The following is a 12,597-nucleotide window of genomic DNA, read 5'->3' as shown; positions in this document are numbered from 1 at the left end:
TTACACCAGTGGGACACAGAAGCATCCACAGCGATGCCCTCGTCCTCGTGCGCTTTTGATCTGACCTGTTCAGTGACAAACAATAGGCGGCACGTGCGTCCAACACACTGTTAATGGGTTAAAATAAGAAAAGGCATCCTGTGAGGAGAGGTAGATCCTCTGATTCAGGAAATAAAAGTAAGAAACATAACCTCTGCGTCACTATTTAGGAGACTGCGTCAATGAAGATCAAACCCAAGATCTCCTGAAGCAAGACTACGTCTCAATCACAGCTGCATCAGAAAGGGCATGCTTAAAACCCTCCGGGGTAAAAGATCAGCAATGCAAACCTCAGCACTAAAATTTACTTCAGAAGTGTCTGCACTCAGCAGATAAAAGGTTTTGAGGACATATTTATGCCAATGGACAAAATCCTTGCACCAAGATAGCTGGCTGGCCAGAACATGACATGGCCAACAAGTCCCCTCCAGAAAAGACTGTATGTCTTCCAGTGCACAATTTACACATTTCAAGAACAATTAGACAGGAAATGCTGAACTTCTTATTTAAGCATCTATTTGCATTTTTTACTTCTGCTAAGTTAGTAAAAATAAATTCAGCTTACACAGCAGAAATACTGTATATGTGTATAAATTAGCAAGGATATCTGCCGCAGTTCCTAAGGGACTTTATACCAAAGCATCACTTTGGTCTCGGAGGTGCAACAAGAGCTTTGTCTCACTGACAGGTAGGAGATTAGGACAGGCTGCTCACTCAAGTGTGGAATACTGATATTTTACATTTCTTTTTAGGCAAACACTGCAATAGGAGGATCAGTACCAAGTTCATTCAGTCTGGTATGGTCTTCATCGCTAAGTCGTAACACTTCACCGCTTTCCTGTTTGGACAATGCCCTTAATAACATCCTTTGACTTTTGGTCAGCCTTGAATTGGTCGGGCTGTTGGACTAGATGATCATTGTAGGTCCCTTCCAACTGAAATATTCTATTCTATTCTAGCCTAGCCTAGTCTATATTAGAATTGGGGTGAAACATTACAAATAACTGAGTTTTGTAAACTAAGAAGTGAATAAACTGTAGAAGGTATAGAAAATATATCAGAGTCCCGTCCTGTGAAGTGGGGTAAGCTTGCGTTTTAATGGCTTCGTGAGGCCTTGGGTAGCTATTAATCTGCGCAGTCAGTGGCGCAGTATTTCTGAATATTTATGCCCAGTAATCGGCACAGTCTGATCCTGCTCTGTTTATATTCCATTGCACACCCCATGCAACAATTAATCTTTATTAAAATTTTTCATCTAGCTTTCCTCTGCACTGTATATATTGCATGGGCAAAATTACTTTCTCCCTGTTGCAAGGAGAAGGAGGGAGATTACCTGGGCCTTCTCCAAGCCACCAAGAGGGTCAGGGTGCTCTCAGCTTGCTTCCTCCCTAGTGACTCATTTTCCTGTGCTCCCTCTAGTGCTGTACAGCACCTACTGCATTTCCATATCCCTGCTGCTTCGCATGAGCACTATACACAGCATTTATCCATGAAAAGTGTTTATCTCCAAGTTAACCCCCGGAGACACTATGCAGCCGTTCCCCGAGCGGCTGCAGTGCAGGAGATGGAGGAACAGCTGGGGATGGGTGCGGCGCACAAGCAACGGGAACCATCTTCCCGCTCGCTATGTGCCCGGACGGTGGGGCTTACCACCTATGATTCATTAAAAAGTTTTGTTCTCTGCTTCCTAACCAGCTAAAACTAAACTGTGGACTGTTTGAGCAGCCTGTCTTTTTGTTCGGTGTTTAATGACATCCAGCAAAACAGAGTGAGGCCGTTTAGGCACAGCACCGATACAGAGTCATTCATAATAAACCAGAGGCACAGCAGGACTAATTTATGTGAATTCAGGCAATTTAAATGGATGAGACTGGATGTGCTATGTCTGATAGCAAGGTCAAAGGAAGGTTATTACAGGAAAATAATTTGGTTTGCAAAGATAACTTTGGAGAAGTAAAAATTGCTTCCATAAAGAATATTATACCATGAAAAAATGAGAACAGTCCAGTTATAAATGTAGCCAAAGCACAAACAGAACATAGAGAAGGTAGAGGAGCTAGAGACAGGGAACCGAGTCCTTCAGCACAAAGGCTGCAATGCCACATACACAACAAAAGCAACCATAGTCCTCGATGAGCCTTGAGAGTGCAACAGACTGTAGACATTCTCACCTGCTATGAATCCTATCATAAAAATAACGGCCAGACCTTCCCTCCAGTCTAACTCACTTCCATTTTCTCGCTCCCCAACTTCCATAAACAGGTTAGCAAGAGAGCTCACACAACCAGAAAACACTAGTGGTTTGGGTTTTCTTTTCAGATCAGCGGTTGTACCCCACACTGATGCCATACACCATCTCAGCTGCTCACCATGAAATTTGAGGCCCAGAAGTTACCGTGGGCTCATGTGGAATCATCCATGAGAAGAGGCAGATGCGAGGGTTACTCTGCCTTCTGTCGGACATCTGCTAAACTATCAGCCAGGAACGGTTTCCAATCACCCGGCTCCTTCCCTCCTAGGTTTCATTTGCAGCTCATGAACGCCACGTCAAGCCGTGTTATGCACAGCCAATGGATTAGCAAATCACTCAAGCTGTGGCACTGGAACATGCGGGCTGCCCTCAGGAAAACAGGCAGGGAAATCTCCTCTTCTACGGGCTCAGCAAGAGAAAAGGGCCCAAGCTGTGCAGCCTGGGCTGGGTGGGTGACCGATTGTCAGGAAGGAGAGAAGCATGGCCTGGGTTGCTTGATAAAGCAGACGAAGAAGCCAAGTGGAGGCAGCTGTCCCAGAGCGTTTGTGGAGTTGGGGCAAACATAGGTTCAGACGGTCAGGTTTGGAAGAGACAAAGAGCTACAAAGGAGCTGGGGACAGCCAAAGACAGGAGACCAATGGCATGATGAGGCAGGTGCAGACACGCTGTGTGACCACAGACAGTCATTTGGCCTCTTTGGATCTTGGTTTCCTTTGCATTAACTGAGGATTATTGTAGTTACCCATTGTACAGTGATATTATGTGTATAAACACATTCAGAAAACATAAGGTCCTCTAGTACGGCACTAAACACGTAGAGGTACCTTGAAAGAATAAAAGGACTGTTTGGAAATATGCTGAGCAGCTCTTCACCAGTTGGGATGTGCCAAAGTGCTACAGCACATGCACATGATCTTTGGTTGCTCTCTAGCTCTTCTGTATTTCTAAATCACAGCCAAAGATTTGACCATCAGTTTAACTCCCCTCTGGATAGGAGACTTTTTTTTTAAAATGTAGGAAGGATAAAGCCCATGTCAGTAGGGCAAATGGGAGGGATTAGGCAGGCATGTTGTTTCCGGTTAATTTAGGGGTATAGAAGTTTTAGTGAGCTTCAGGTCCCTCCAAGTATTATCATCAAGAATCAGCAGCCCCGTTCACCGTAAGAAAGCTTGAAGCTGCAATCCATCCTGCTGCCCACGCTGCTGTCACAAATGTCTTCTCTGCAGCCTTCCAGTTGCCACATCAGACCACTAAACCTCAGCTTTTCCTCTGCAGAAGGAGAATGTGTTCATCTGATAAAACAGTGCCTTCACTGGATCTGAACCAACATTGATGGGCTCCAGGAAAGCCCTTTCTTGAGATATCTGAGGGATCCTCACAGACTCTACATGGTACCATCAAAGAAGATATGATTTATATTTTAGAAAGAACAAATGTTTTCTAAGGAGTTAGATCCCTCGTTTGGATACAGTGGTAAAAATAAATAAATTTTTAAATGCCTACAATAGGTTCTCCTGGCTTGGAAAACCGAAGTCCCAATAAAAGTACCATAAATTTCTAGGACCGTATACACGCCATCAACATCTGAAGAGAAAGGAAATAGTGATTTCTTGAGACTGCAGAGAGATGGAGAGGTTGACAGAAAGGACTGTGACTCTCCAGCATGAGCAGCAGAAGTGTCAGGAAAGGGCAATACCATATGGTGTCCACCAATACAGAAAAGAGATGAAGGGGATAGCCCAGACGTACATCAAGTCACACGACTCTCACATTTCAATGTAGGAGGAGAAAATCTCGGGATCTATCAAGGCACATTTACCATGCCCAGTCGTGAGGCCAGGAATGACAAACCGGCGTTTCCTTTTGGCTCCACCTTCTCAGACAGGCTAACGGCAGAGAAAAGCCCATGAGGCTGTCACCTTACTGCATCATTTCAGAATATCGCGTCTCTTTATTCAACCCCGATACCTAGAAATGGTGGGGAAAGTCACATAGTCCTGCAGAGTCCAGCCAGACACCCCTTCCGCGGTGTACAAAAGCACAAAGCTTGGTGCGGATGCTGTGGGGAGGAGGTGCGAGGGCTCTGCCCCTGCAAGGTCTGCCCGGCGGCTTGGCCAGCACCGCAGCTGAGCCTGCACTGAGCATGTGCCGCCGCGTCCTCTGCTCTAGCACCGAAAACAACCACCACGGCCAGGAGAAAAAGCCTGAGGTGGCAGGGAGAAAGAGAGAGGTGACTGCTGGGCTGGGGGAAGCGAGCCCCGTTTCTTTTCATCCCAGGGATTTGTTTGTTTGTTTAAACAAACCCAAGAAAATCTTCCCGAGGGGGATAAGCCCCCGGGCATCAGCTGCAGACAATTACAGCCACTCTCCCTTCAGCACGGATTTGCTTTTGCTGCGGATAAAGAAGAAAATAAAGAAGAAAGCAAACAAGACTTTTTCCTTAATTTAAGGATTTGCTTGCCTTTTTCTCCTGCCGTTCCAGGCTACTCTCCATTCCAGCTCTAAGTGCTATAGGCGATGGGGAGCTGCTCCCTGCAAAGGCAGCTGGGCGAGGCTCAGCCCCGCTCCCTCCTTTGGCAAACAATCCCCTATTCTCTTTCCTCCTGCCACAGCCCTGGTTTCCCATGACTTTCTACTCCTTGAAATTGTTTCTCTACTTGATCTGAGCCAGAAGGAAGTGCGGTTTCTCTGGAGCACACGCTTCTTCATGATCTTAAGTCTCCTTTGACAGTAAAACTGCATCTCTGGGAAGATGAAATATGCCATCGGCATGTGGTGGGTTGGGAGGGTGAGAATGCACCAAATGGAAAATGCATGTTGTGCCTACGCGTGTTTCATCCTCCACCTCGTCCATCTCAAGTTCGATGCAACCTTGGTTTAGATGGCTGGTAAGCCTGAGCCGTCCCTCCCACCCCCACTCTGCAAACGAGGTCCAATCCTGTTCTGTAGGAGAGGAAGGCAGATGGGTGGGACCTCCCGAGCGTGCACTGGCGCACACGTTCATTGAGACAGGGATACTCGCAGAAATATATACAATAGCTGGAGATTTTCTATCATAGAGACACATTTTTTCAGTGCTGCTCTACCGTCTTTAATTGCATGCAAAGCCCACTCGGGATCAGCTGCACCCTTACACCGCCCCCCCACCCCTCCATCGCTCTGTCCTCCCCTCCCCTGCGTCTGCTGGTCTTTTAAAAGGAGAAAGGAATAGAAAATGCACAGCAGGAGACACGGGCAAAGGCCAGTGAAAGAAGCAAGAAGCATTGCCGTGCTGGTAGGCCCTGCGTGCGGGGTGCGAGGGGGTGGGGGGGGGGGGGGGGGGGCACAAAGCACTGCCTGCTTTTCCTTTTTGTCTGCTGTTCCTGTTCAGCCCTACATCCCAGCCCTCCAGGATTTAGCTTCCCCTGCCCAAGCCCCTCTTTATGCACTGCAGAATTCACAGCCATTTCAAGAGAAAACTTGTTTTTTTAAAGAAAAAGACCCTCTAAACCCACGCACTGTTTGTTGTACCATTTCAGGCTTTTCTTCTCCTTCACCCACGTTCCCAGTTTCAGCCATTTGAATCCCTCCTCCCCAGTTAAAAGGGGCAAGACACATCTTTAGGAAATGGCTGGACCGAAGGAGCACAGCATCCTCAGGGCAGACTGCTATCCTGCAGCCAAACCCGACCCCGGCGCCAGGCTCCGGGGCAGCCGCGCTGTGATTCCCGTTACTGCTGCAGGAGGGAGGAAGGGCTTCCCTTGCAGCATTTGATTTCACCCAACGCCATCAGAGGACCGCTCCCCTGTAGCATCTTCTAATGAAGAAATGTGAGCTGTGGAAGAAATCTGGGGATGGGAAGCCCTGAGAATACGCAGAAACCCATCCAGGCTATTCTGGTTGGGTTTGGGGGATTTTCTAGGGCATTACTGTCAGTCTCTTGCCTGTGTCTTTCTTTCCGTTACTCATTTAGGCAATACATGATCTTCACAAAACAAAACGTAATTGCTGATTTCTCTGCATCCAGCTACACAGCGTGCACATTTTTCTTAGGAGAAAAAAAAAAAAGCTGTATCACGTTACAAAAATAACAATTAATTGGCATGCAGCAGCATCTTCTTATGGCACAATGTAACGGCAGCAATATTTTAAATTGGCAAGTTTATCACATGTGTATTCATATTAAAATAAAAAGCCCACCTGCTATCTTGCATCAGAGGTGGGGGGGGTGTATGGGGGAGGAAGGGGAACAATGCTGCCATACCAGCTGCCTCTTCATCAGAGAACTCCCCCGAAACGCACGGGGGAAAAAAAAAAAACAAACCCAAACCCTCAGAATAATGATAAAAGAAAGAAAACCTGATGGTTCTATAAGCGGGTTGATGACAAACCCCCCCAAAAGATGTCTGTCCTACCTGAGACGGTGCTGGCCATGCTGCTGCGGCGGGAGCGGAGCGGGTGCTGCAGGAGCAGGAGCGCAGGGAGCTGCGGAGGTGCTGCAATGCTGCGGGGAGGGAGGACTGACTCAGCTGGAGGGGGCTGCAGCCATCCGCGGCAGGGAGAGGCTGGAGAGCCCAGAGAAAGGGAAGGGGTGGAAAGAAAAAGAAGGGTCACTAGTTCAGAATATTAATTAGCGTATCAGGCCTCCTTTCCTGGGTGGCTTTGACGGCAGATCCCTCCCAGGCAAGACTGCCTGCCAGAAACACAGACCCACCGCGGGGGGGGCGAGGAGACACACCCAGCCGGGCTCTGGCAAAAGATGATTTTTTCCTCCTTTTCCTCCCTTTCTTGTCTGCTCTAGATGCGCTAAACTGCCTTTTCCCTTGCTGAAAGCAGAAATAAGCAAATTCATTGATTTTTTTTTTTTTTTTTTTTAAACCACCCATTTCAAGGCCGTGCCCACCCGCAGGGCCGGGTCTGGGGTCTGGCTTAGCTAGGCCGAGGTGTAAAACCCGAACCCCAAACCTTGCAGCAGTTTTAGGCAAACAGCAAAGGGAGGAGGTATCCCAGACAGGCTCAGCATTTTTTTTTAGGCGTTTTTTTTTTTTGCACCAGCACTGGGGCACAAAAGGGGCTGCAGTTTGGGGGGGAAAGTGCTGTACAAGTAGAGGAGGAAGAGCAGAACGGAGCCTTCCGATTTCAATGGGACTTCTCTGGGTTTCTCCCCTGCTCCCCAGGCATCAGGACCTCTTTTCTTTTCCTTTTCTCTTCTGTTTTCTATCATTTCTATCATTTCCATTTGTGGCTGTTGCTAGGGGCCAATGCATCTGTGCTTTTAGAGTGTCACACACACATTTGGGACCAAGGAACCCTCCCCTGTCCCTGTTGCCAGCTGCACCCATCCGACCACGGCTGCACAAGCCCCACCTCGGAGCCTGTGGTTGCGATCCCATGCCATCCTCCCAGCCTCTGGCCCTCTCATGGCACGCGCTATCCTGCCGGCTGCACGTCCCCTCTGGCTGAAAACATCCCAAATCTCCCAGCACGCTGCAATGCAGACACTCCCAAACAATTCCAGCAGCTGCAGGGAACTACAGGTTGCTCGAGCAGCTGCCGGCGCTCTGGCTTGGCCAGGGGCAGAAGCCACAGGCTGCGCCTACTAAATTCAGTTAAAAAGACAGAGATTTCCCTTTCTTCCCCCCGATCTCCAAGCGTCCTATTCTCTCAACACCGTATGTAAAAAGAAAAAAAATATTATAGAAAATAAGTCTAATTCAGAATATTAACACTATCCACAAACTTTCAATACGTGTTTGGAACAGGAGCTTTTTTATTACCATTAACTGCCCCCTGTTCTGTCCAAGGCTTGTTTTGTAGTTGCAACTCCCTCTACTTTCTCCTTGGGTCGAATCTCTAAGACTTCACGGGTTATCTTGAAGCCAGCAGGCTGAATTGTATGCGTTTCAAAAACACACTCCCCATTAACAGATGAAGGCAGCTACCCCAGGCTCCTGAATGCTGGAATAATTTCCCCCCTCTATGCAGGATGAGCTCTGGCTTTGACTTACCTACCAGACCTGAGGGGGTCTGTCTACCTCTTGCGAGGTTCTGGAGCTTCTGGGCGTAAATCGCAGGCATTTTATTCCTTCTATTTAGAAAAAGGTACAGAATGCTTTCAAGGTGCCGTGGCCTGTGTCCCAGTGGAATACACCGTGCGAGGAAATGGTGAGCAAACTGGATTTCTGTGGCTACGCCCCACATCATACGCTGTAGCTCCAGTATTGTTCGCACTTTCTAGATAACCTGTCATATAATGTTAATACAATTAACTCTGGATCCATCTGGAACGCTGGGAGATATTTCTTCCTTATTTTACATGTAACTATCTTTTCAAGTTCTCCCTGATTTTCACTAGGGAGCATCTGAAGGCACCGAGTATTTTCTTCAAGACGGGGATTAGGAAAAATTGGTGAGTATTTGGCTAATGTGTCCTGCGCCTTCATCACACGTGACATCTAACCAGGCAGACTACCAGGGAACAATAGATTTTCACGGAGAATCAGCAAAGAAGTTGGTTTTGTCGCATGCGCTTCTTTCACTACCTCATCGCAAGTATTTTCAACATTTTTACCAATTAAATATTCCTAGACGTCTTTCAACATAGGAAGGGCTTCTTCCAATAACTCGTGCTTTCAACAATGCTGGAAACAAAAGAAAAATTCCAAAACTGACAGAAAAGATTCTCTCTTCAACACATCCCAAAACAGGGACCCGTAACAGTCCCCACGTTTCATTACAGGCAGCGTTCACCTAGGGCAGTTCACAGAGGAAGATTTGCAAGTTGTGGTTGTTACCAAAAGGGTCACGAGCCCGGCACGCTTTATATTGCTATTTGTGGCCGCAAGCCTGGCAGAAGCACGGCTTGCAACAAGAAGTATTTGGGGAACAACTTTATCTAGTGACTAATGAAATAACCTCGAAAGATGAAAATCATCTGGTCTGAAAGGAAGAGCGTGGGCTGCGGTACGGGAGGCTGTAACTCGGGGTACCCAGGCAACAGCATTGGCGTGAGACCTCCCAGTACCACTTGCAGTCTCAAGCTGGGAGAAGCTCCCTCAGTTGGCAAGAAATAACAATAATAATAAAAATTCCACGTAGGGCGGCAGTCAACCCCCTGAAATTGTAAAATAATACAAGAGAAAGGAGAAAAAGAACTGAGGGAGAGAAACCAGTGACAGCAACATCAGCACCAACCCTGGAGAATGTTTCCCTGAAGGCAAGAGAAACAAGAGGGTCATTCTGATGTTTCCTCTTCAGTATCCATCACATGCGCTTGAGAAATGAGGCCAAGTTGTACAAAGGACCTGGATCAGGAAGGAGTTGTACCAACTCAGTCACGCAGCAGTGTAACGGCAGCTGGGAACGCAGGTCACCCTGGGGTCTGCTCAGCTACAACGGGTGTTGCGTGTACACAAAGCCAGCAGTGCCAAGCTCGATGACCGAGCAACTACAAATGGCAGAGAGCAGCAAATGTTGAACACGTGAAGCTGTGAACTCTGCTCTAGCGGCTCCCTTATCGCCTCCACCAAACCACTAAAATCCCTTCTGCTTCAGTTTCTTCACCTGTAAAATGGGTTATTTACTCACCTTCCTAGTTCACAATTTCAGGGGGTTGACTGCCGCCCTACGTGGAATTTTTATTATTATTGTTATTTCTTGCCAACTGAGGGAGCTTCTCCCAGCTTGAGACTGCAAGTGGTACTGGGAGGTCTCACGCCAATGCTGTTGCCTGGGTACCCCGAGTTACAGCCTCCCGTACCGCAGCCCACGCTCTTCCTTTCAGACCAGATCTTCCGAGGTTATTTCATTAGTCACTAGATAAAATTGTCCTAGGATGATTATAATTAAAATTGGACTGGAAAGCAGTTTTATTTCCCAACAGTAAGGGGACAGAAAGGCTTTGGATTATCTGGATTCAAAGGAATCAAATAATTTTGTGGTCAAACAAAAGTTTTAGACTCTTGCTATGGGAACCATCACGTCCCCTCAGAAAGACAAAGAACGGCGACTTAATCCTCTCCCATCTGAAAGGGGAAAAATAACCTCCATGCGAACTGCAGGAGTTTCACAGCCGGTCGTTGCTGCTCTTCAAACTCTTTTGTCCCATTCCTCAAGATTCTTGCTTGTCGGGGAAGATACATCCTGCCCGGGCAACCTCTGCACAAAAATGACCATTATTCACTTTGTATTTCTGCACCGCACAAGCGTTCTGCTTGCCGGGTTCTCTGCAGTTCGGTTCAGCCACTCACGCACCCACTTCCCCACAGAGTTTAAGGATCATCTTTTCTATGGTTTTTCTTTTGTACTTTTTTTTTTCTTCCTTGAAGGCACCACTTCAAATGAGAAATAGTTCATCCAAGATCTTCACCATCCGCTAACGAGCGAGCAGCGGAGACGCCCTGGTTCCTGCTCTCTGGGTTGGCACGTAGAGGCCGTTACGGGTGTAGGGACGGGACTTTCAGATAACCCTCTGTGCCACTCTGACAGACTTTTTTAAGCCTCTCCTCCTCCCCCCTCTCCAATCCCTTGCCTTATGAGAACTCAGGTTTTATCCTAGGGAGCCAAACACCGGTGTGACAATCTAGGTGTAAGACCAATGCCTGCCTTTATCGCGTCTGTATCCCTACATAAGCAGATGTGCTAGCTTCAGTAAACCTTCACGATTCTTTTGCAACCTGAGTAAGAAATGAATTATTCTCTTTAAACTTGCAGAATTTTTTCTTCTCTGTTCTCAGTTTTTCGAAGAAACTGGCGTAGCAATGCTGAAGACAGACTCGCCAACGCTGGCACTGCAGCCTTGGTCAAGTAAGGTAAGTGGTGCAGAGGAACAGCCCTCCAGAAGGATAAAGAGCGCTCAGCCGGTGCTGACTCATGTTTGCCCCTGGACAGCGGCGCATCTGCTGACTCACGCTCCTTTTTGGGTTTGGTAACCTTCCAGCTCTTCTCTCTCAGAAGGTAACGCTGCCTCAGTCAACATCACCTAAATAACAGTTAAAATAATCTGATTTGATACACTACTGGTATTATTCTTCAATGTAGGAAAGATATATTTACAGGAAATAATAACGATGACACAGTATTCCATATATTTATGATGAGTTTTACACCTTTATTCTCCATTATAAATATCTCTCATAGCATTGTACAATCTTTATAAAGTCATTCCTTTTGCAGCTTAATCTTGCACAGCTGGTATCAGGTGAAAGAGTCCACGCAGTCAGAAACACAAGCAAAATCAGCTGTTACATTTTGCGTGGCACGCTGTGAAGATCTGAAGGAATAACTCAACGCTCTCTAGCCCATTCGCTGCAATTAAAGACAGTTCACAGTCCAGGCAAGTTCAGCTCAAGGAGTTTAAAGGCTGGCAACCAAAACAGCAACACCCTTAAGCTCCCCTAACCGAACACCTGGAAGACACAGAATGTACCAGACGTTCGAGAAGAGAACAGATTACATCGTATACTCAAGTTTAAGGACTGTTCCTTTTAATAGTTATTTTCCTTTAAATATTATAACAGTGCTACATACAGACAAGCTGTGCAGCTTGCTAGGAATAAAGGCATTTTAAAGTTACACTAAAACAAGCCACATCCTGTTCCACATCTACACAGTAACCACCTAACAGCGCGAGGTGCAGTAAAGTACAAGAGAGATGCGTGCAAAAATATTTTCTCCCTACATTCTTCCTCATATAACCGCACAGAATATGATTTTGCAAAATTTGGGGATCTGGGTAAACCGTGTCTATCCATTTATTAAGACCCTTGAGTCTTACAAACCGAGTAATCCATCAATCCAGAGCAGTTCAGAGCTCACTACAATCACACTCATGTGGAACCAACCCTCAAACGCCGCCGCAGCCGCTCCCGGCCATGTGCACGGATACACTGACAGGGGACTGAAGGCTGAAAGAATCGTGCTGAAGAAAAGCAGGGAACAAAGGAACAGCACATTCACCCCTAACAAAAGATACCCGTCAGAATTCATTACTGTTCTTAATGCAGAAGCTACAAGGCTCAACATAACGCCACAGAAACCTTGATATCTTAAATGCTGAGTTTCAAGAAAGAATCCTGTAATATTCTGCCTTCTCCTACATGCAGCACCACCGAAGGGCGGCAGACGCGCAGCACAAAGCACAGCAGCGCGCTGGCGACAAGTTCTGGTCAAGGGCATCGCCTATCCCAGCGCCCCCGAGTCGGTAACGAAGGGGAGGAACCCCAGTCCCGGGCGGCCCCTGCCCGGCAGCGCCGACACGCTCCGGGGGAACCCAACAGGGCTGGGAGGCCTTGGCAATGCGGCCGCTTTGCTGCTTTTGGGGAGCAAAT

At 47.3% G+C, this 12,597-nt stretch overlaps 1 protein-coding gene across 2 annotated transcripts in view; it reads right to left on the bottom strand.

The window, feature by feature from the left end:
* STMN3 (stathmin 3) overlaps positions 1 to 6,957 on the bottom strand; it is a 13,285-nt gene extending 6,328 nt beyond the window's left edge. Inside the window, exon 1 of one of the 2 annotated variants that reach the window (XM_009282737.1) lies at positions 6,685 to 6,957. In XM_009282737.1, coding sequence (XP_009281012.1) covers positions 6,685 to 6,703 — 19 coding nt within the window. In that variant the 5' untranslated portion in view covers positions 6,704 to 6,957. The remainder of the gene's footprint in view (positions 1 to 6,684) is intronic. The other variant, XM_009282735.2, reaches the window with a different exon arrangement.
* Positions 6,958 to 12,597: the final 5,640 nt, after the last annotated feature.

This window comes from Aptenodytes forsteri, unplaced genomic scaffold (assembly GCF_000699145.1).
Source record: "Aptenodytes forsteri isolate BGI_AS27 unplaced genomic scaffold, ASM69914v1 Scaffold422, whole genome shotgun sequence".
NCBI lineage: Eukaryota > Metazoa > Chordata > Aves > Sphenisciformes > Spheniscidae > Aptenodytes > Aptenodytes forsteri.
This window is presented reverse-complemented; position numbering and strand designations above follow the sequence as displayed.